At 50.6% G+C, this 21192-nt stretch overlaps 2 protein-coding genes across 13 annotated transcripts in view; one reads left to right on the top strand and one right to left on the bottom strand.

Annotated features, from left to right (window-relative positions):
- The window catches only part of EMID1 (EMI domain containing 1), a 29531-nt gene extending 22505 nt beyond the window's left edge, over positions 1–7026 (top strand). For 2 of the 5 annotated variants that reach the window (XM_056821546.1, XM_056821545.1), the window contains one exon: positions 5969–7026. In XM_056821546.1, coding sequence (XP_056677524.1) covers positions 5969–6580 — 612 coding nt within the window. In that variant the 3' untranslated portion in view covers positions 6581–7026. Of the gene's footprint in view, positions 1–1339; positions 1425–3620; positions 3715–5968 lie in introns of those variants that run through there. The other 3 variants (XM_056821547.1, XM_056821548.1, XM_056821549.1) reach the window with 3 other exon arrangements.
- Positions 1375–21192, bottom strand: RHBDD3 (rhomboid domain containing 3). 8 transcript variants are annotated; one of them, XM_056821540.1, is made up of 6 exons: positions 21075–21192; positions 18805–19058; positions 8174–8551; positions 7740–7905; positions 7365–7637; positions 1375–3105 (listed from the first exon to the last, which is right to left on the bottom strand). In XM_056821540.1, exons 2-6 carry the CDS (start codon positions 18962–18964, stop codon positions 1599–1601), a joined length of 2484 nt encoding a protein of 827 aa, XP_056677518.1. In that variant the 5' UTR covers positions 18965–19058; positions 21075–21192; the 3' UTR covers positions 1375–1598. The 8 variants fall into 8 exon arrangements, with proteins under 8 accessions (XP_056677518.1, XP_056677519.1, XP_056677520.1 ...); XM_056821541.1 differs by having other exon boundaries at positions 18805–19055; positions 21075–21128; XM_056821542.1 differs by lacking the exon at positions 21075–21192 and adding an exon at positions 20391–20641 and having other exon boundaries at positions 8232–8551.

Genomic DNA, 21192 nt, shown 5'->3' with positions numbered 1-21192 from the left:
CAATCAGGAACCAAGAGCAGAAGGCCAATGGAATCAGACCTGTAGACTTATCTGGCACCTTAGCCATCAGGGAAGAAGTGCAAAAAATGTTCAGAGGGACTGGCACGGTCCTGGTTTTCTAAGCAACCACCAAACAGCCCAACAGTGACATCTGGTGGCCAAGGCTTGCCTTGCATGGAGGCGGAGACCTAGGACCTAGGCCAGTCCTGCCCCTTCATTTGACAAAGGAGGAAACCAAGGCCAAGGCCTGCCCTGGAGGCTCCCTTTTTGTCCTTGTGAGAATCAAATAATATTTGTAGAGCACTTAGCACCCGCCAGGCACGTGGCTGCTTAATAAATGCCAGCTCCGCAGGCAGCTGAGTGGCTGAGTGGATAGAGTGCCAGGTCTCGGGATGGCAGATCTTGGGTTCGGATCTGGACTCAGACACCTCCTGGCTGTGTGCTCCTGGGCAAGTCACTTGACCCCCATTGCCTAGCCCTTATCGCTCACACAGTATTGATTCTAAGATGGAAGAAAAGGGTTTTTGAAATGAAATAAAATAAATGATTGCTCTCCCTCCTCCACCACCCAACACCAAAGTATTGTAAAGAACTCTAGCTCTGAGGAGGATCTGGGTTCAAGTCCCACTTCTCTCGCGTATTAGCTGGGTGAGGGACCATAGGCAATCACTTCTGCCTGAATCCCTTTCCTCACCTGAACAACCATAGAATCATCCTTTTAGAGCCCAGCCCTCCCTCGCCGTTTTACAGAGGTCCCTTCCAGCTCTAGTGTTTGAGCCCCGGGTTCAAATCTAGCCAGGTGACTGGACAAAGCAGCCTGGAGGTTTTCAGGCCACCCCTGTGGCAGGCAGAAGCCTGGGGAATCCTCCTTTGTAGGGAGGGGCCGGATCTGAGGTCTGCCCCGCTTTAGGGTGGTTCTCCTTGTCAGAAGGGACTTTTTCCAGCCCGAGTCTGTCCCTTCGCTCTGGCCCCTGCACTGCTCCTGGCGAACCCCTCTTTCCACCCGATGGCATGCCAGTCTTTTGCCAATGCATCCCCAGTACAACTGGACCCCCCATTAGAATCTGTGTGTGTGATCTGGGGGTGGGGTGCCCCTCTGTCCCCTCCCACGGCCCTGCCCGGGTCCCTCTGCCCACCCATCTGTGCATCAGTCCCTGGGCTGTGGCAGAATGCTGAGGGAGCCTGCCAGGGTGCATGGCCTTGGCTGGGGGGTGGGGGGTCCGGCTTTGCCAGTCTCTCCCCCTCCCCCATCTCCAACCCCCTCCCTAGCCTGGAATGCCAACCCCTCCCCGCGCCTGGGGACCCCCTTCACGGCTGTATCTGTCTCTTTCCTCCACAGGGGGAGGGTTTGCACCAACTACGCGAAGCTTTGAAGATTTTAGCAGAAAGGGTTTTAATCTTGGAAACAATGATTGGGCTCTATGGTGAGTAGAGACAGACAGCCTGACAAACGGCCTGCCCAGTGCAGGGCACACGGAGAGAGAGAGGGCTGCCCGGGTCCCCCTGGCCCGAGGGCCCAGCCTGTGGTCAGGGAGCTGATCGCCGGCAGCCAGGGGACACTGCCCGGGCGGCATCCAGGGGCCTGGGGCACCTCCCCGTCACAGGCCGGAGCTCTCCCGCCCCTGCAGTCCTGGGAAGCTGGCCCGACCCCTCACCCCAGCCTGCGACCCTTGGGCTGAAGGGCCGAGAAGATAATGGGGCTGGATCCCGGAGTCGGGAGCTGGGCAAGTGACGGAACCAGAGGCCACCACTCTAGGTTCTTGTGTGTGTGAGAGCCGGGTCCTGGGGCTGCAGGGCCTTGTGGGTGAGGGACAGAGCCAGGTCCTGGGGCTGCAGGGCCTCGTAGGTGAGGGACAGAGCCAGGTCCTGGGGCTGCAGGGCCTCGTGGGTGAGGGACAGAGCCAGGTCCTGGGGCTGCAGGGCCTCGTAGGTGAGGGACAGAGCCAGGTCCTGGGGCTGCAGGGCCTCGTGGGTGAGGGACAGAGCCAGGTCCTGGGGCTGCAGGGCCTTGTGGGTGAGGGACAGAGCCAGGTCCTGGGGCTGCAGGGCCTCGTGGGTGAGGGACAGAGCCAGGTCCTGGGGCTGCAGGGCCTCGTAGGTGAGGGACAGAGCCAGGTCCTGGGGCTGCAGGGCCTCGTGGGTGAGGGACAGAGCCAGGTCCTGGGGCTGCAGGGCCTTGTAGGGGAGGGACAGAGCCAGGTCCTGGGGCTGCAGAGCCTTGGGAGGGACAGAGGCAGGTCCTGGGGCTGCAGGGCCTCGTGGGTGAGGGACAGAGCCAGGTCCTGGGGCTGCAGAGCCTTGGGAGGGACAGAGCCAGGTCCTGGGGCTGCAGGGCCTCGTAGGTGAGGGACAGAGCCAGGTCCTGGGGCTGCAGGGCCTCGTAGGTGAGGGACAGAGCCAGGTCCTGGGGCTGCAGGGCCTCGTAGGGGAGGGACAGAGCCAGGTCCTGGGGCTGCAGGGCCTTGGGAGGGACAGAGCCAGGTCCTGGGGCTGCAGGGCCTTGTGGGTGAGGGACAGAGCCAGGTCCTGGGGCTGCAGAGCCTTGGGAGGGACAGAGCCAGGTCCTGGGGCTGCAGAGCCTTGTGGGTGAGGGACAGAGCCAGGTCCTGGGGCTGCAGAGCCTTGGGAGGGACAGAGCCAGGTCCTGGGGCTGCAGAGCCTTGGGAGGGACAGAGCCAGGTCCTGGGGCTGCAGAGCCTTGTGGGTGAGGGACAGAGCCAGGTCCTGGGGCTGCAGAGCCTTGGGAGGGACAGAGCCAGGTCCTGGGGCTGCAGGGCCTCGTGGGTGAGGGACAGAGCCAGGTCCTGGGGCTGCAGGGCCTCGTGGGTGAGGGACAGAGCCAGGTCCTGGGGCTGCAGGGCCTTGTAGGGGAGGGACAGAGCCAGGTCCTGGGGCTGCAGGGCCTCGTGGGTGAGGGACAGAGCCAGGTCCTGGGGCTGCAGGGCCTTGGGAGGGACAGAGCCAGGTCCTGGGGCTGCAGGGCCTCGTGGGTGAGGGACAGAGCCAGGTCCTGGGGCTGCAGGGCCTCGTGGGTGAGGGACAGAGCCAGGTCCTGGGGCTGCAGGGCCTTGGGAGGGACAGAGCCAGGTCCTGGGGCTGCAGGGCCTTGTGGGTAGAAAAGCAAGAGCTCCAGTGAGCAGGGGCTTAGGGAGGAGGTGAGCTCAGATCTGTTAAAGGCCTCTTGCTGCTGCTCCACAGGGCTCTGGGCTAAATGCCGGCTTTGGGGACCTCCGTGGGCCACAGGTTCACCATCTGTCTGCGGTCGATGCAGACCGTAAGCAGGACCCTCTCCATTACCCTCCGTCCCACACGTGCTCAGCCTCATGGCTCCAAAGTGCCTCCACATCTATCAGGGCTTCCCGCACGGCTGGGCAGGGCAGGGGGAAGACGAGGCTCAAACAGGGGACCGCTTGTCCCAAGGTGGCATCATTAGGGGCAGAGACAGGACTCTCTCAGCCAAACAAAGCACAAGCATCTTCTGTCGTCTGCCAGTGCCCATCCGCCCACCCCAGTGCCAGGGCCATCCTGCTTCTCCCGGGCCTCCCAACCTCCTCTCCCCACCCCTGCTGAGGCCAGAGGGAGGATGAATTCGCACTCTGCTCTTCTCGATCTCCCATTAGGCCATTAGCTTACAAACCTTCCTACAGCAGCAGCAGGCTCAGCTGGAGCTCCTGGCCAGACGGGTCACCCTGCTGGAAGCCATCATCTGGCCAGGTAACCAAGTTGCAGCTGCCCCAACCCAGGGGCCCAGGGGGCACGGGGAGGGCCAAGGAGAGGGCCAGAGAGGCGCTGCCCCACGGGAGAGCCTGCTGCAGAGCGCAGGGGACCCAGAGGAGCAGAGGGCAGAGCTGGGAGGGCTCTAGAGCAGGGAATGTAGCCTCAGCATTCACGAAGTTCAAAAGAGGAAATAGAAGCTGGCCCTTTTGCCCTTGGAGGCAGATGATCAAACCCTCACCCTGGAGATGTGAGGAATTTTCCCTGAATAGTTTGAATTCTCTCCTCACGGAGGGAATCAGATTTCCCAGCCGGAGCCCCTCAGGCCAGCTGGGGGCCTCCCCCGTGCCTGGGCCCAGCTTCCTGCCTCCCTCAGATTCTGAGACCTAAGGGGGAGCCTCCCAGGAGAGTCCACAAATCACCTCGGGACACATGTGCAAATCCTCCCTCTGTCCTGGCCAGTTTCCCAGGACCCTTTGCAGTCTCTTACCCTCCCTCGGGCTGACCGGGCCTCGGTGTGACTGTCCCAGGGTGGGGGCCCTTGGTGGCTGCCTCCCCTCCAAGTCTGATCTCTACGGAATCTGATCCGAGGGGCAAGAGGCCTTCCCCAGCGCCTCCCTACCCACAGCCCCAGTGATGGGGGAGCAGCTCAGGGTCCGATAAATCCTTCTCTGGCTGCCCAAAGGGAAGGAGGCCTGAGGCATCTGGGATTGGATGGGAAGGCCTGGGAGGGCCAGCTGCCAGTGGGTCAGACTCTGGCCCTGACACCCCTATTCTAAGGTCCTGCTAGCCCTGATGTTCCCCATTCTAAGGCTCCTCTGGCCCGGACACCCCCATTCTAAGGCCGCTCTGGCCCTGAAACCCCTGGTCTAAGGCCCCCTCCAGCCCTGACACCCCCATTCTAAGGCTGCTTTGGCCCTGACACCCCTATTCTAAGGCCCCTCTGGCCCTGACACCCCTATTCTAAGGCCCCTCTGGCTCTGATACCCCTGGTCTAAGGCCCCTTCCTAACTTAAAAGTGAAGATATTTTTCCCATTTGACAAGTGAGGAAACTGAGGCTAGGAGGTCAAACTATGGCAAACTTGCTCACAGGATTGGGGGTTTGTCCCTGGAAAAGCCCCAGAGGCCTCCAGCCCAACCCCTGGTTTTACAGGGAAGGAGTCCTAGGCCCAGGGGTGGTCTCTTGGCCAGGCTTCCCCAGCTCATGGGCAGGCCCGGCCTTCTCTCACTCCCTCAGGATAAAGGTCTTCACCCCTGAGCTTAGTAAAGGCTCTGCTGGGACCAGACAGCAGGGTCCTCCCAGGCCTCCAAGTCCCCAGCAGCCCGTCCGGGGTCCTGAAATGGAGGCCCCCTAGCCTGCACCCCGTGGGGCGGGCAGGGGGCTCGCCCATTCACTCAGCAGACCCCCTGCCCACCTAGCGTGTCCTTGACGAAGGAGCCCAAGCACAAGCTCTGGAAGGCCCCCGAGAGGGGGTACATTCAGAGTGCCAGTCTGGTGCCAGGTGAGTGGCTGAGTCTGTGCCCCGGAAGGAGGGGAGCTGGCAAGGAATCACCCCCCAGACGTGGGCATGCAGGGGCGCTCGCCTAAGACCCCAGACACCCACTAGTCACAGAGTCTCAGACCCAGAAAGCGTCGAAGGCCCCCAGGCCCCCCAGCTCCTGCCCAGATGGGTGACATCCCCCATTTTTGCTTGAAGACCCCCCAATGATGGGGACCTCAGTACCTCCCGGGGCAGCCCGTTTGGTCACCAGCCTGGCCTCTATCTCCCTCCTCATGCTGGTCTCTCTTGGGCCGGACAGAACAAGCCGGCAGTCGCCCCCTTGAGTGCTCTCTTCTCTGGCTCCCTCAGGGCCTTCCCTGTCGGGGGGAGGGCGGGGGGTCTCCCCAAGTCTCCAACAAAAACAAAGTCCAAGCCAGGGCAGAGGCAGGGCAGCACGCGGGGTGGCGCCCTTCCAGCTTCAGTTTTCCCGCTCCACAACGGGGAGGGCACTGCTCTGCCTCGGGATCGGGGCTCGGGCCCTCGGACTCGGACGGTTTCTAGAAGCGCTCTGGCCGCCACAGCGGAGCTTACCGATGGCGGGCCTGAGAGCCCGGGCAGCAGCGGCCGCTGAATTGCACCGAGATGGCAGAGCCTCTGGCCCGGACCTCCCCCAGCATTTCCTCCAGCTGGTCCTCAGAGGGACACGGGGAGACCGAGCGCTGGCCCCGGATCGGGCCACAGTAACCCTGTTTCTCTTGCCTTCCTCTGGCAGAACCGGACCTGGGCTCCGGGGCAGCGCCCCCCAACATCGGGGCCCCCGGCTTCCCTCGGGGCAAACGGGCAGGAGGACCCACCACCTACCGGATCGTCTCCCGTCTCCTGGCCCAGGGGAGTGAGGACCGGAAGGACTGAGGCCGGTCAGCGTGGTCGCCGGGGGCCCTCCCCACCTCGGACTTCTGGGCTCTCGTCCCCCAGCCGGGGCCCCCAGGTTCGAGCCCCCAGTTATCTGAGTGGGGCCGTGCCCAGGACACAGACTGAACGTGAGCCTCCCAAGGCCGGAGGGCCAGCTTCCTGGGCCTTCGCCGAGAGGCCACTCTCGAGAGCTGGACGCAGCAGAAGGGAGTTAGAGCTGATGCCCTCCCCGCTTGCCCACCCTCACTCCGGCAGCCCACCCCAGCTCCTTTCCCCTCTTCTGGGGTGCTCCTTGGGGAGCCATGTCACACAGGGTGGGGGTGGGGGCTCATCTGAGGCCAGCCCCGGGAGTGAGCAAGCTCAGGCCTTCCCCCCCCCAGAACAAGCCCTGACCCGCCTCTCAGCCCCCCACTTGGTACTTGTGGTGCTAGGTTCCCCCCAAACCAAGGTCAAGTACCAGCCAGTCCTCTGACAGGAGGTGGGGGCCCCAGCAGAGCCCCTGGGGCGCAGGGGGGCTCTTCCGGTTTACAAAGCAGAGAGCTGCTCAGGGCCCCCATACGCTGGGTCCTGGCACTAAGGGTGCCTCTGAGGCCCAGGGCACACGGGCCCTGCCTCCACCCCCCACCCTCGGTGAAAAGCGCTTCCAGAAGAGAACTGGGCCCTGGCTGGCCTCCCCCGGCAGGGTGGTGCCTAGAAAGAAGGCCGGAGGGAAAGTCTGAAGCCCTGGGCTCCCGGCATTCCCTCACCTGTAAAATGAGCTCGCAAGGTCGGAGAGGCCACAACGAGGCTATGCCCCGCCCCCTGAAATCGGGACCCACAGCGCCCCCTGCGGCTGGAAGGGAGCCCGCCCAGCGACTCCGCTCCCGGCAACCAAGCACCCGCACCCACTTCTCTTAAAGATGAACGGACTTTATTCGGGGGGCGCGTGTCCATCTGTGTGTCTGTCCGTGCCGTGGGTGGGGCTGGGGACTGACCGGGCCCGGAGCTGAGCCCGGGGAGAGGGGCCCTCCTTACTGCACGGCGGGCTCCTCCCGGCCCGCGGAGGTCACCTGGGCCGCGTCGCCCACCTGCCCCTCGACCAGGAGCGAGACGGCCCCTTCCACGCGGCCCGTTGCCGCGAGCGCCACCACGGCCTGCTCCGTGGAGAAGCCCATGCGCTCCAGCTGCTGGAGCCTGCGGAGAGGAGCGGCCGGTGAGGCCCCGCCCCGCCCGAGCCCCGCCCCCAGTCTGCCCGCCCAGCGCCAGCCCGGCCTTACCTCAGAGAGGACACGGAGGACTTGGGCAATCTCAGCTCCTCCGGGGCCCCCGGGGCCGGCTCGTCCTGAAGGGAAGCGCGGATGGCGGCCTGAAGCAGGTTATCGTCCACGCTGTCTCCGTGGCTCCACAGCAGGGTCTCCGCGGGGGGAACCCCTTCAAAGACGGACGCCTCAAACGGGAAGGGCCCCAAGCCAGGAGCCAGGAGGGCCGGGGCCGGAGATGAAGCCCAAAGTCCGGGCATCAAATTCCCAAGAGCTCCGGGGTCTGAGTGTCTGGGGGAGCGGGAGGCCGTGACTGGGGGGCACCAGGGAGCCCTCCCAAGCCCCGCCTCCGCCCCAGGCCCCGCCTCCCAGGGCACTCCCTCCGGGGCTCACCTCGGGCCAGCTTCTGCACGGACGATGGGCAGCTCCAAGGGGCTGCCCGGGGCCGGGATGAAACAGAGCAGGCAGCTCCCCTCCAGCGCCCGGCACATTCTGGCTTTCTGCAGGGTCTGCAGCCTGCGCTCCGAGAGCTCCAGCCTGCGGAAGAGTCCGGCCGAGTCTGCGTCGTCCCCGGGGGGTGGTCCGTCAAGGGAAAACTCAGCAGGAGGCCCCGAGTCCTTCCCCCCAACCCCAGGTCTCCCACCTCTGCCCAAGCCGCGGGGCCCCAGCCTGGACCATCTCCGACCTACATTCCGAGGCTCTGGACAGAAGCCCCCGTGACCTCCTGCCTCCGCCCCCTCCCCTCGAGTTCTGGCCTGCCCCTTCCCGTCCTTCCATTCCCTTGGCCCCTCCCCCCTCTGGGACCGACCCCCCCCCCCAAAAGATACAGGCCAGGCCGGAGAGCAAGCCGCAGAGCTGCAGCAGGAAGGGGGGCTCGGAGCTCACCAGGTGCATGAGGGCCAGCAGCAGCAGGGGCGGGACCACCCCGCCAGGCAGCCGCGTCCGGCTCCGATGCTGGGCTGCCAGCAACGCCAGGTGGATGGGTGAGAAGCCGCAGCCCGCGCTGCGGGCCCCGGGCACCCCGAGGCCAGCCAGGAGCAGGTAGAGGAGCCCCGTGGCCACGGTGCCCAGGGCTGAGGCGTGCACGTAGCGCAGGGTGCCAAGGTGGCTCTCCTGGTACCAGCCCAGGGTGGGGAAGAGGAGCAGGCTCAATAGCAGGGCCGGGAGGGCCGTGTGGCCCAGCGGGAAGGTCAGCAGCCGGTGCACTGGCAGGACAGGAGGCAGAGGGTCAAGGAAGGCCCAGAGGGCCCCTGCCAGCCCCCAGCGGCTCCCCAGGGCCGCTACCCTGCCCCATAGCCACAGGAAATGAGAAAGAACTTTCCCAGACAACAGCCCTTTCCTGGCGAGATCTCACCAGATCCTACAACTCTAGCAAGAGGGTGCTGTTGTTACCTTAATTTACAGGTGAGGAAACTGAGGCCAGCAGAGCCTCAGGGACTTGCCCAAGGTCACATAGCTCAGTGTCTGAGGCAGGACCTGGGTTCAAGTCTTTCTGATTCCTAAGCTTCAAGGGGCTGAAGATGCTTCTTCCCCAGTGGCCCCAGGCACCTCCTAGCCCTGTGACCCTGGACAGGTCACCTAACCCAGCTGCCTCAGTTTCCTCAAGTCAAGTGAGCCAAGAGAAAAGGGCAAAATCCACACCAGGATCTCTAAGCCGAAAACTCGAAATGGAGTCACGATCGGAGCCTCAGACCCCCAGACATTTAAACACAGAGCCTTCTGGGGAGGGGCAGGCCCTGGAAAGGAGGGGGAATCCAGAGGAAAGGCTTCAAGGCTGCAATGCAAAGGCCTGGTGATGAGAGGTGGAGAAGGTCCAGCACTGGGAAGCTCAGGACACCAGCCAGAGGAGCCCCTACAGCTTACATGAAGCCCCAGCCGACCAAAAGGCCAGAAAGTAGAGAAGAGAAGTGCAAACTCCAGGATAACTTGGCCAAATTCTGCTTATAGAGAGTGCTTTAGTGTTTGTTGAATGAATGAGTGAACAAATGAATAAACAACTGAGAAGGAATGAACAAAGGAACAAAAGAATGAATAAAGAAATGAAGGAAAGGAAAGAATGAACTAGTGAATGAACAATGGAATAAAAGACTGAATAAACAAAGGAACAAAAGAATGAATGAATGGATTCCAGGCCAATCCTCTAGACACACTTTCTAGACCAGGCTAATGACTCAATGATCAGAGATTGTGTCAGTAAACCTCATTTCTTCCTCCAAACCTTGAGAACATGTTTGTGTCCAAAAAAAAAAGGCAACAATCTCTATGTTCAGAGAGTCACCTGACCAGGAAGCCTCTCTCCCCAACCCTCCATGAGCCTCTGCTTGAATACTTCCAGGATGGGGAACTCACTCCCTCTCCCAGAAGCTCCCACTGTTAGAGAGGTGGCCTGATGGAGTGAAAAGAGAAGGGCCTGAGTTCTGCTCCCACACCCTGGCTATGTGACCCTGGGTCACAGGCAGCTCTAAGTCTCTAAGTGGAGGACAGGGTGCCAACCTGCACTGAGGGAGGGTATTTCCTCTCCCAGGGGCTCTCTGCATCAATGAAATCTCGGGTCCATTCCCTATAAGTCACTTCACCGCTGCCTGCCTCAGTTTCCTCATCTGTAAAATGGAGATGACAACAGTAGCCACCTCCCAGAGTTGTTATAAGGATCCATGAGGCACCCATACTAGCATCGTTATTCAAATCCAGCCCTGGATGCTTCTTGGCTATGTGACCTTGAACAAGTCACTTAATCTGCCTGCCTCAGTTTCCCCACCTGTACAATGAGGATTATACCAGTCCTGCCTCCCAGGGTCCTGGAGTTGTCTGCTATTCACCAATGTGAGGAAATGTTTCCTGAGGTCGGGATTTACCTGTTTGGTCCCTGGCTCAGGCAGAACAAGGCTGACCTCTTGGCCCAGGGAGAGCCCTTTTCCCATCCCTGGCAAAAGTCACTGAACCCCCACTGCCTCCGGTACTGACTGTGCCAGGGCAGAAGCCTTCACTCCTTGGGCTCCACCCTCAGCATCCCCTGAGAGCTCTCAGCCCTGCCCATCCCATGTTATTGATGAGGGAGGTATCCTTCAGAGGTCTAACACCTCCCCCACACACCATCTTCTCTCTCAGGGGCTTTGTCCTGGTGGGGCCCCCTGCCTGGAATGCCCTCCCTTTTCCAATCTAGTCTGTGGCTTCTCTAGCCTCTGCTCAAAGACCCCCTGCTGCCACTCCCACCCCTGCACCAGATTACCTTTTGTCTGCTTTGTCAGATCTTGTCTGTACGAAGTTCTTTGCCTTAGATTAGATTGTAAACTCCTTGAGGGTGGGCTCTGGTTTTGTCTTTCTTGCACCCCTGGCCCTGAGTAGGGTACCCCGTACAAAGACAAAATAAAACTGACTAGCTCTTTTCAGAGAAGGTGCTTCTTAGAGGATGAACTTACTTTGTGGATTAATTGGGAAGTGTTTGCTATAACAATGTATTTGTAGTTTAAAAAAAGGAAAATAAAATATAGACTTTAAGAAAAAAAATTGTCTCTTTATGGAGCTAGATAAATATTAACAAAATGCATTTGAAAGAACCAAAAAATCTAGAAAAGGAGAAAAATAAAAGTATGAAGGGGAAAGTACTTCCTTCTAGAACTCAGACAATATTCCAACGCAGCAATCATCAAAATCATTTGGTATTGGTTAAAAAATAAAAAAGATCGATCAACAAAACAGACTAGACAGGGTGAAATCAGAAATAAGCCTCCTAAGTAACCCAGTGTTTGATAAAGTGGGAAAACAAATTATTTTGAAAAGAATTTCCTATTTTGTGAGAACATCTGGATAGTAATTCTTATCAAACAGAGAAAACTGGAAAACAGTCTGATGGGCATTAAGCTCAGCCCAACATTTTACACCATATTCCAAGATAAATTCAAAAAGGAGACCAAATCAGAATATTAAAGATCAAACCATTAGAAAAAAGAGATAATAAAGAGATTCTATTCCTTTCCTTGCTGTATTCTTAAGCAAACAAGGGACAGAGATCAAAGAGAAAACAAGAATACAAACAAGAAAAAGAGATTTGTCCTGATTGTATGAAATTGAAAATTTCTAACACAATAAACTTAATGAGTTGAAGAGAAGAGAAGCAAAAAACATTTGCCTCAAATTTCTCAGGTAAGAATTTGGTACCTAAGATACACAGGCAACTAATGAAAAATAGCTAAGACCAAGAGCCACTCCACGAGAGAAGGAATCAAAGGACATGGATAGTCTCAAAAGAAAAGAAACTTAACAACCATATGAAAAAATGTCCCAAATCAGTAATAATAAGAGTAATACATTTTTTTATAAAGCTGAGATTTCATCTCACAATCAGAAAACTGGCAAAGAGGACAAAAGATGAAAATCATCAACGTTGGAGCTGTTGTAGAAAGACAACAGCTCTGGTACATTGTTGGTGGAGCTGCAAATCAGTACAACCATTCAAAGGAAAGGAAGCTGGGAGTATTCAAATAAAATGACTAAATGTCCATATCCTTTGACCCAGAGATACTACTTCTAGCTCTATCCCCACTGAAGTCACTGTTAAAAAGGGCTCCACATTAGCCATATAAATAAAATATTTATAGTCACCCTTCTTTGTGGTAGCCAAGAACTAGAAACAAAAGTAGAAGCCTATTGACAAGGAAAAGGCTAAACAAATTGTAGTACATAAACATAATGGAATATGACTGGGCTGTCAGAAATGATGAATATGATAAATATGGAGAAGCACACAAAGATTTACATGATTTGATGCAACATGAAGAAATGGAGCCAAGAGAACAATATTCATCATGGCTACAATAATTTCAATGTTTAGAAAGACCGTGCTCAGAATAAAAGAATGGATAATTTTGATTATATTAAATCAAAATAAAACAATATTGTAAAGTTGCAGAGAACCAAGTGGCCCCAAAGAAGAGACCTCACGAGTCCCTCTCCCCACTTCTTTGTAAAGTTAGTACACAGAGGGGGAATCAGTCTACACTGATTTACAATCAGATTTACTCAATATTTTGATCAATTTTGCTGGTTGTTTTTTCTCTTCCTCCTTTTCCTTTTTTAATATTCTTTATTATAAGGGTTAATTCTCTGGAAGTGGGCTAGGAAATATCAGTGGATGGAGAGCCAAGCCTAGAAATGAAAGGAACTTGGGTTCAAATCTGACCTCAGACATTTTCTAGCTGTGTGACCCTGGACAAGTCTCTTATACCTATACCAGTCTCCCACCTTGGAACTGATATTTCATATGAATTCTAAAGCAGAAGGTAAGAAGATTTTTTGTTGTTGTTTTTTTGTTTGTTTGTTTGTTTGTCATTTTTAAGAAAGAAAGAGGAGAAATTTAGGCCACATAACTGGCAATATAAATATTTTTTGAATTTTTTAAGGAGATATGAAAAGATACCCCCAGCCCACTCCTTTTCAGAAGTGGAAGATATGTGGCTGTGGAGGTATTATCATATATATATATATATGGATTGTTTTCTTCTCCTGCAAAAGAAAACATGATTTATCACTTGTGATACTATATGTATAACCAGTGGATTTGCTCGTCAACTCCAGGAGGAGAGACAACATGAATCATGTCGAATGTGTAAATTTGTTACTGGAATAAAATAAAGAAAAAAAATTTCTTTTTATGGTTCTTTCGAAGGAAAAAGGGGAAATTTTTTTAAATGTAAAAGCAAAAGATATTAATAGAAATTCCTTTTTAAAAAGAAAGAAAATGAATGTGGCAAAATTATAAACTAAAATCTCATCTCTTATTTCACTATCCCTTCTTCATTCTAGTAGGTCTGTTAACTCTTTCCTATTTATCCTGTTCAGAGCTTATTTTGTATATATTTGCCTGCAGATAGTCTCCCCCATTAGATTATCAACTCTTTGAAGGCAAAGACTATCTTTTGCCTTTTTTTGTCTTGTTCCCAGCATTCAGCACAGCGGCACACAGTCAACACTTCATAAATGTTTACTGACTGATTGATAAATTGTGCCACAAAAAAAAGGCAAAAGACAGTTTCAGAGCAAACCTGGAAAACTTCTATGAACTGATGCAGAGAGAAGTGAATAGAACAAGGAGAATAATTTTTCCAATAACTTTTTTTATCTAATAACATTTAAAAGTGTTTTAATTAAAAATTTAAATTTGCAGGACTTTAGAACTCTCTTCACTGCACCGATAAAGCATGAGTCCAAAGAACTGCCAGAAAAAGAACATATATATTTGCACTAATTTGGGAATGTTTGGCTTAACCAGGTAACTATTTTAGGGAGGAATTTATTTATTTTTTATTTCCTCAATTAGAGAAGAACTAGTGGGAAGGGCAGATTAATATTTTAAATAAGTAAAATTAATTTTTAAAAATAAACATTTTAAATAAAAATTAATTTTAAAATCTATTTTTAAAAAAGTAAAAATATTAAACTTTTAAAATTTTATTTATTGTCAAACCCTTCATTTTTGTCTTAGACTCAATACTATATAGTGATTCCAAGGCAGGAGAGTGGTAAGAGATAGGTAATGGGGTTAAGTGACTTGCCCAGGGTCACATAGCTACAAAGTGTCTGAGGTCACATTTGAATCCAGTACCTCCCTCTCCCGATCCACTGAGCCACCTAGCTGCCCCCTAAATATTTTTTAAAAGAACAAGCAGGACCCCAAAGAAGAGCTATGAGAATGTACTTCCCCCACTCATCTACAGAGGTTGTGGTCCACAGCTATAGAACACGGTATATGTTGGCAGGTTGTCAATGTATTGATCAGGTTTTTTTAAAGTTTTTTTTTCTCTTCTTTCTCTTTTTTTCCTTTTAAAATAAATCCCATTATAAGGGATGGCTCTTAGGAAGGGAAGGAATACAGGGGGAAACCTTGGTAATTTTTTTAATAAAAAAAGAGAGAAAACTACTTTTAAAAATAAAAAGTGGCATTATAATTTTACACTGTCCCATGTGATTTAACCTCTTCCTATGAATCTCAACCAGCATTAATAAGAGTGAGGATGGCGGGTTATATCCTTAGGACCCAACTTGGTTCTTTTTAAAATAGCTTTTCTAGCTTTTCTCTACCTTGTATTTCTAGGCTTGTTAGAACTGTGTATAAAGTAAAAGTCAAGAGGCCCTGAGGGAAGGCCAAGGGGTTTTGCCATTAATAAAATCCATGATTCAAATAGACCTTGTGACAACCAGACACAGTATTGTAGAATGAACTGGGACCCACAGTGAGAAAAGGGTCTGAATTCAAATTCTGTCTTTTCTGTTTATTATCTAATTTCCTCTTCTACAAAATAAGGAGATGGATCAAATATTCTCTGACGTCCAAGCCTGAAGCCTACACAATCTTGCTTCTCTGGATCTTGAGTTTAATTCAACTCCACAGTTATCCACCTGAAAAAACAGCATTAGATATAAAAGGGGTAGCTAGCTGGCTCAGTGGATAGAGAGCCTGGCCCAGAGACGGTGGTCCTGAGTTCAAATCTAGACTCAGATACTTCCTAGCTGTGTGACTGTGGGCAAGTCACTTAACCCCAATTACCTAGCCCTTACCACTCTTTTGCCTTGGAATCTGTACATAGTATTGAGACTAAGTCAGAAGGGAAGGGTTTAAGAAAGCAAACCATAAAAGAAAAAAGGAGTTATTATTTATAATTTTGTATTTTCTATATATCTATAATTTCATATTTATTTAATTTTAATAATTTAATTTATAATAATAATTTATAATTATATACATTCTATATAATTATATATTATTTATTGTATATAAATATATTATAAATAAATTATAATTATAATTTAATTTATAATAATAAAAATTAATAATTTTATTTTATTTCATACTTTCTATATTTCTTTTATTCATAATTTATATTTTATTTTTGAGTTCATATTTTTACATTTATACTTTTATATATCATCTATTTTAAACTTTTTTCATAAAAACTAGATACTTTTTCTTGAATTCCATGTATATATGTAAAACTTTCTATTTATATTATATTCCTCTTTCTGCATACATGTTATTTCCTTCCATTCAATGGGATGTATGCTTCCCAAAGGCAACAACTGTTTCCTTTGTCTTGTCATCACAAAAAACAAGGCATGATAAATGAATGAAAAGAAAAAACTTTTCTATGAAACACATCATTTCCAGAAGGAGGAGAATGAAAATTAAGTGTTATATATTTTGTATTTAATTTTCTATGTAACAGACAAACACCTAATCTGAACAGGAGAGAAAACCAGTGTTCAAATCAAAAATGAAAAAGGAGACCTTGCGACTGAAGAAAAATCAAAGAAATTATTTTAAATTCTTTTGCCCAATTAAATGCTAGCAAAACTAATAACTAAGAAGAAATGGAAGGATATATAACAAATCTGATAACAAAGGAAATGAATGAATACTTACAAAATTAGAAGATATTCAGATTAAAAAAGAAAGAAACAATAGCCTCTCTAAATAACCAGCATTAGAAAAATAATTTGAACAAGCCATGAGTTAATTACCAAAAATTACTCTAGTACCTATTGAATTCTATCAAATCTTCAAAGAACAAATGATTTCCATTTAAAAATATACATTGTTTGCAATGACAAGGAAAAAAGTATCCTTCTAATCTCTTCCTATAATACATATGTGGTATAGATACCTAAACCAGGGAGAGATAAACAAGAAAAAAACAACATAGACCAATATCTCTAATGAGCATTGATGTAAAAATGTTAAATAAAATTTTAGCATTGAGAAACAACATGTAAGAAATTTACACTGACATGTTGGATGTGTACCAGGAATGCAGGGCTGGTTCAACATAAGGAAAACTATAAATAGGGCAGCTAGGTGGATCAGTGGATAGAGAGTCAGACCTGGAAATAGGAAGTCCTGGGTTCAAATTTGGTCTCCTACAGTTCCTTGCTACATGATGCTGGGCAAGTCACTTAATTCTGATTGCCTAGCCCTTGCCACTCTTCTGTCTTAGAATTGATACTAAAATACTTAGAATCGATACTAAGGCAGAAGGTTTTGAAAGCCCTTTTAAAAGGTTTAAAATAAAACTACAAACATAATATGTTAATAATATAAATCATAAAAACTACATTATTATCAATCAAATGCTGAAGAAGCTTTTGACAAAATCCAGCATCTTTCTCTATTAAAAATTCTAGAAAGCGGGGGCAGCTGGGTAATTTAGTAGATTGAGAGTGAGGCCTAGAGATGGGAGGTCTTAGGTTCAAATCTGGCCTCTTCCCAGCTGTGTGACCCTGGGCAAGTCACTTAACCCACATTGCCTAGCTCTTACCACTCTTCTGCTTTGGAGCCAATACATAGTATTTCTTTAATTTAGCAAATGATATCCATCTAAAACCAGGAGCAAAAATCAATCAGTATTAAACATCTCTAGGAGCTTACAATCTAATGGGGAAGACAACAGGCAAACAAATATATACAAAGCAAGAGCTATATAAGATAAACAGGAAATAATCAACAAAGGGAAGGCACTGGAATTAAGAGGGGTTAGGGAAGGTTTCCAGGAAAAGGTAGGATTTTAGTTAAAGGAAACCAGGAAGTCAATAAAATAAAGGTGATAAAAATGATATGTAACAGAGAATAAGATCTAGAGTAAAGTAAGAATGCCCATCCTCACCATTACTATTTAACAGAACAATAAAAATGTTAGCCGTTGCATTAAGTCAAGAAGGAGAAACTGGAAATTTTGTTGTTGTTCAGTCCTTTTAATCACATCATGACCCTATTTGGGGTGTTCTTGGCAAAGACACTGGAGCGGTTGGTCATCTCCTCCTCCAGCTCATTTGACAGATGAGAAAAGTGAGGCAAGCAGGGTGAAATAATTTGCCCAGGGTCACACAACTAGTTAAGTGTCTGAGGCCAGATTTGAACTCAAGTGAGACTTCCTGAACCCAGGACTGGCATTCTATCCACTGTGCCATGTAGATTCAGGAGGTTATCAGCATAGGCAAAGAAGAAATAAAATTATCACTTTTTACTGATGAGATAATGACTTACTTAGAAAACCCTAAAGGGTCAACAAAAAAAATTTCAATTTAATTCAGCAATATTTTAGGACATAGAAAATGGGTCCATTTAAATCATTAGCATTCCTATGTGTTAGCAACAAAACCCAACAGTAGGAACTAGAAAGAGAAATTCCATTCATTGTAACTACAGAAGTTATAAAATATTTGAGAATGCATGCTCCCAGAAACTATATGAAACCAATAAATCACTCTTTCCAGAAATACATATCTAAAAAACTGAAGAAGTATTCATTGCACATGGGCAGGTCAAGTAGGTATTATAAAAATGACAAAACTATCTAATTTATTTATCACTGCTATACCAAACAACCAAGGGAATACTTTGTAGATCTAAAAAACTAAATAATAATAATAGCTAGTATTTACATACTGTCCACTTTATGCCAACTACTAGGCTAAGAGCTTTAGAAACAGAATCTCAGGTGACCTTCCCAATAACCCAGAAGGAGGTACTATCATTAACCCCATTGTACAGGTGTGGAAACTGAGGCAAACAGAAGTTATAAGTGACATGCTAAAGGTCATACAGCTAGTAAGTGTCTAAAGCTGGATTTCAACTCAGGTCTTCCTGACTCTAGATTCAATTCTTCATTCACTGCACCACCAAGTCAATATAATAATATAGCTCCTATAACAACAAAACTTATAGGGAGAAATATGAGCTCAAAAATCTCAAGAGTAATAAAGAAAAAAAGTGAGTCTTTACCAATACCAGACCTCACACTGTACTAAAAAGCAGTGATTGTTAAAACATGGTAGGGACAACTTGGTGGCTCTGGGGATAGAGTCAAGCCTGAAGATGGGGTTCAAATCTGGCTGTGTGACCCTGGGCAAGTCACTTAATTCCCCACTGCTTTACCCTTGCCACTCTTCTCTCTTAGAATTGATACTAAGACAGGAAGTAAAGGTTTAAGCAAAAATACAGAGAAAGACATTCATTTTCATGTCCAGTAAAGGCTGGACTCTCCATGCCTATGATGATTTTGTTTCAGGAGGGTTTGCTTGCCGTGGTTACTCAGTGGAGGGAGGGCAGATTATTAACACATGCAAAAATAAATTTATTTTCAAAAACACTCATATGTTCCCCCCAGTAGAATATAAGTTCCTGGAGGGCAGGAGCTGTTGTTTTTATCATCATCAGCCCAGTGCCTGCCTGACACCACTGTTTGTGGCATTGAACAGAATACCCCAGAAGAAAAAACTGAAGACCAGAGACAACTAACTTCCCCAAAGTCCCAAACCAGAAAAGTGATAGACACACTCCTAGAGACCAGATCTCTTGGCCTCTTTCAGTGCTCATATCCCAGACCCTTCACACCAAGGTAGGACAGGCAATACTGGGGGGGGGGGGGGGGGGGGACCTCCCCAGCCCACAGGAAAACCAAGTTCTCACCCTGCCAGTGTCCAAGCAGCAGGTCTGGGTCCAGGGCAAGGTTGGGGCCTGCCCCCAGCACCCATAGACAGCAGAGAAGCAGCAACAGAAGGGAGGAGGCAAGGGGCAACCCCCGAATCATCTGCATCATTGGGGCCTGGCGTTCTCTGCCAGGGGCCATGGCTCCCGAGATCCAATTATGGCTAGATGAAGGAAGGGCTGGAAGGACCCCCTAGCCCAGCAGTTCAGAGCCAGGTAGGCCCCAGGGCTGGCTGCTGGAAGCAAAGAAGAAAAAAACAAAACACTCAGCTCCAGAGAGATCATTTCCCCTTCCTCCCCAGTCAAGCCTGTGTGCCTTTTTTTCTCCCTCTGTAAAAAGAGATGATCTTAAGATAGCTTATAAGGTCCTCTCAAATTCTGGAATGATACATCCTGAATCCTAGGACTGAGAACTGGAAAGGGCCTCAGAGGTCATCTGGCCCAACCCTCCTCATTTTACAGTGATGGAAACTGAGGTTCAAAGAAGTCCCCATATGGCAGTATCCAGTACATTCAACACTGGAAAGGAACTACAACTATTAACAGCCTGCAAATGCTTATCCTCTGCATCAGGGTTCAAAAGAAACCCTTGGGAAGCACTGAGGTGGCTCAGTGGATAGAGTGATCCCAGACTCTTCCTAGCTGTGTGGCCCTGGGTAAGTCACTTAACCCCCACTGCCTGGCCCTTACCTCTTGTCTGTCTTGGAAGTATTATAAGGATTTAAAAAAAAAAAGGGAATAAACCTTGGGGGTTATCTGACTCAAGCCCCTTTTTTTTTAAATTTTCATTTATTTATTCAATTGTTAAAATATATTTTAATAAAGCATCAATTTTTATAATTAATTTATATTATTTTATAAGAGAGGAGGCCCTCTGACCCCACTCGGGGCACATCTCTTGTACCCCCCCCAAGATCAGAAAGACCCCCTAACCCCAGGCATGAAACATTGGAGAGCACCCTTAGAAGGCTGCTGGCATCCAACTGGAAGCTTCCAAATCCTGAGGTTCAGTGGACACAACTAGGTGGGGAGTCACTGCCCCTGGAATGGGGGGACATGAGAAGCTGGCCCAGGAGGGGGAGGGAGGGAATGGAAGGGGGCCCCCAAATGGGGGAAGGACCCCAAAACTGACTGCACCTCACCTCCAATGGGGACTTCCTGACTGTCCCCCCTACTCACAAAACTAGGGCTATATCAGTCTCTGGAGCCAGAAGGGGGACCCCGGAACAGGCTGCCCCCCTCAATGCCAAAGTGGATGCTATATAACATCCAAGGCCCAGGGAAGTGACTCCAAAACAGACTGTCTCCTTCACGCACCAATCCCACGGGCTATACTAATCCTCTGAGCCCCCGGGGCGTGACCCCCCAAAAAGGCTGCCCCCCTCAAGCCCAAAGCTATCAAGACTTGGGGCCCAGGAGGGTGTGGGAGGGGCGCACAGGGGGCCTAACCCAGAGGAGGTTCCCCCAAACTGTCCCTCATAGCAGGCCCCCCTCGCCTGGGTAACCTCGGGCTCCAGCTCCGGGAAGTCTCCCCCCTCCCCGCCAGGCACTCCAGTCCCCGCACACACCAGCCATTTTGCCATGCCGCCTGGGAGGCCCCCGGCAGCCCTCGTGGGGGAGGGAAGAGACTGGCTCAGCCCAGGCGTGCCGGGGAGCGTCGGCAAAGGCGACGGTGCGGCAGTGGCAGGGCAGAGACAGCCAACTCGTCAGGGAGCGTCTGCAAAGTGCAGGCCGCAGAGGGTGGGAAAGGAGAAGGGGGAGGGAAAGGGCGGAGGAGGAGGAGGGGAGGAAGGAACGGGGGAGAAGGAGAGGGAGAGAGGAGAGTGGAGGGGGAGGGAGAAAGGGGAAGAGAAAAGGGGGAAGGCGAGAGGGAGAGAGAGGGGGGTAAAAAAAGAGGAGGAAGGAGAAGGAGAGAGAAGAGAGGGGAAGGGGAGGGTTAGAGTGAAGGAAGGGGACAGGGAGGGAGAGGAGAGAAGGAGAGGGAGGAAAGGGGAGAGAGAGAGAAGGAAAAGGAAGGGGAGAGGAAGGGGGAAGAGGGGAGGGGAGGGAGAGAGGAGGGGGAAGAGGGAGAAAAGAGCCAGAGGGAAAAGGAAGGAGAGCGCTGAGAAGGGGAAGGAGAGGAAGAGCAGAGAGAAAGGGAAGCCACCAGGGCTGAGCACCCGTGGGTGGGGGGCTCCTGGAGCAGGAGGGCACCTGGGACACCTTCGTTCTGGAGGGTGCAGCCTCTGCCCCAGCGCCTGGCTCACACACACCTGAGCTGCTTCCCAGCAAGTCCAGCATCTTCTGGTCATGGGCAGCCAGAATGGCCTCAGGGTCTCCTTGGTGACCCCTGACCTCTGCTGGGGACCTAAGGAATGTTAATCCTAAAGA

The sequence above is a fragment of the Monodelphis domestica genome, chromosome 3 (assembly GCF_027887165.1).
Source record: "Monodelphis domestica isolate mMonDom1 chromosome 3, mMonDom1.pri, whole genome shotgun sequence".
Lineage (NCBI taxonomy): Eukaryota > Metazoa > Chordata > Mammalia > Didelphimorphia > Didelphidae > Monodelphis > Monodelphis domestica.
The sequence above is the reverse complement of the archived record's forward strand: the minus strand, read 5'-3'. Positions and strand labels throughout refer to the sequence as shown.

Coding starts and splice junctions, on each gene's coding strand:
- RHBDD3 (XM_056821540.1), bottom strand. CDS start 18,964: ATGGCCCCTGGCAGAGAACGCCAGGCCCCAATGATGCAGATGATTCGG. Junction 7,906..8,173: donor CTTGCTCTCCGGCCTGGCCT/GTATCTTTTGGG, acceptor GGGACGACGCAG/ACTCGGCCGGACTCTTCCGC. Junction 3,106..7,364: donor TCCTCCGTGTCCTCTCTGAG/GTAAGGCCGGGC, acceptor TCTACCCACAAG/GCCCTGCAGCCCCAGGACCT.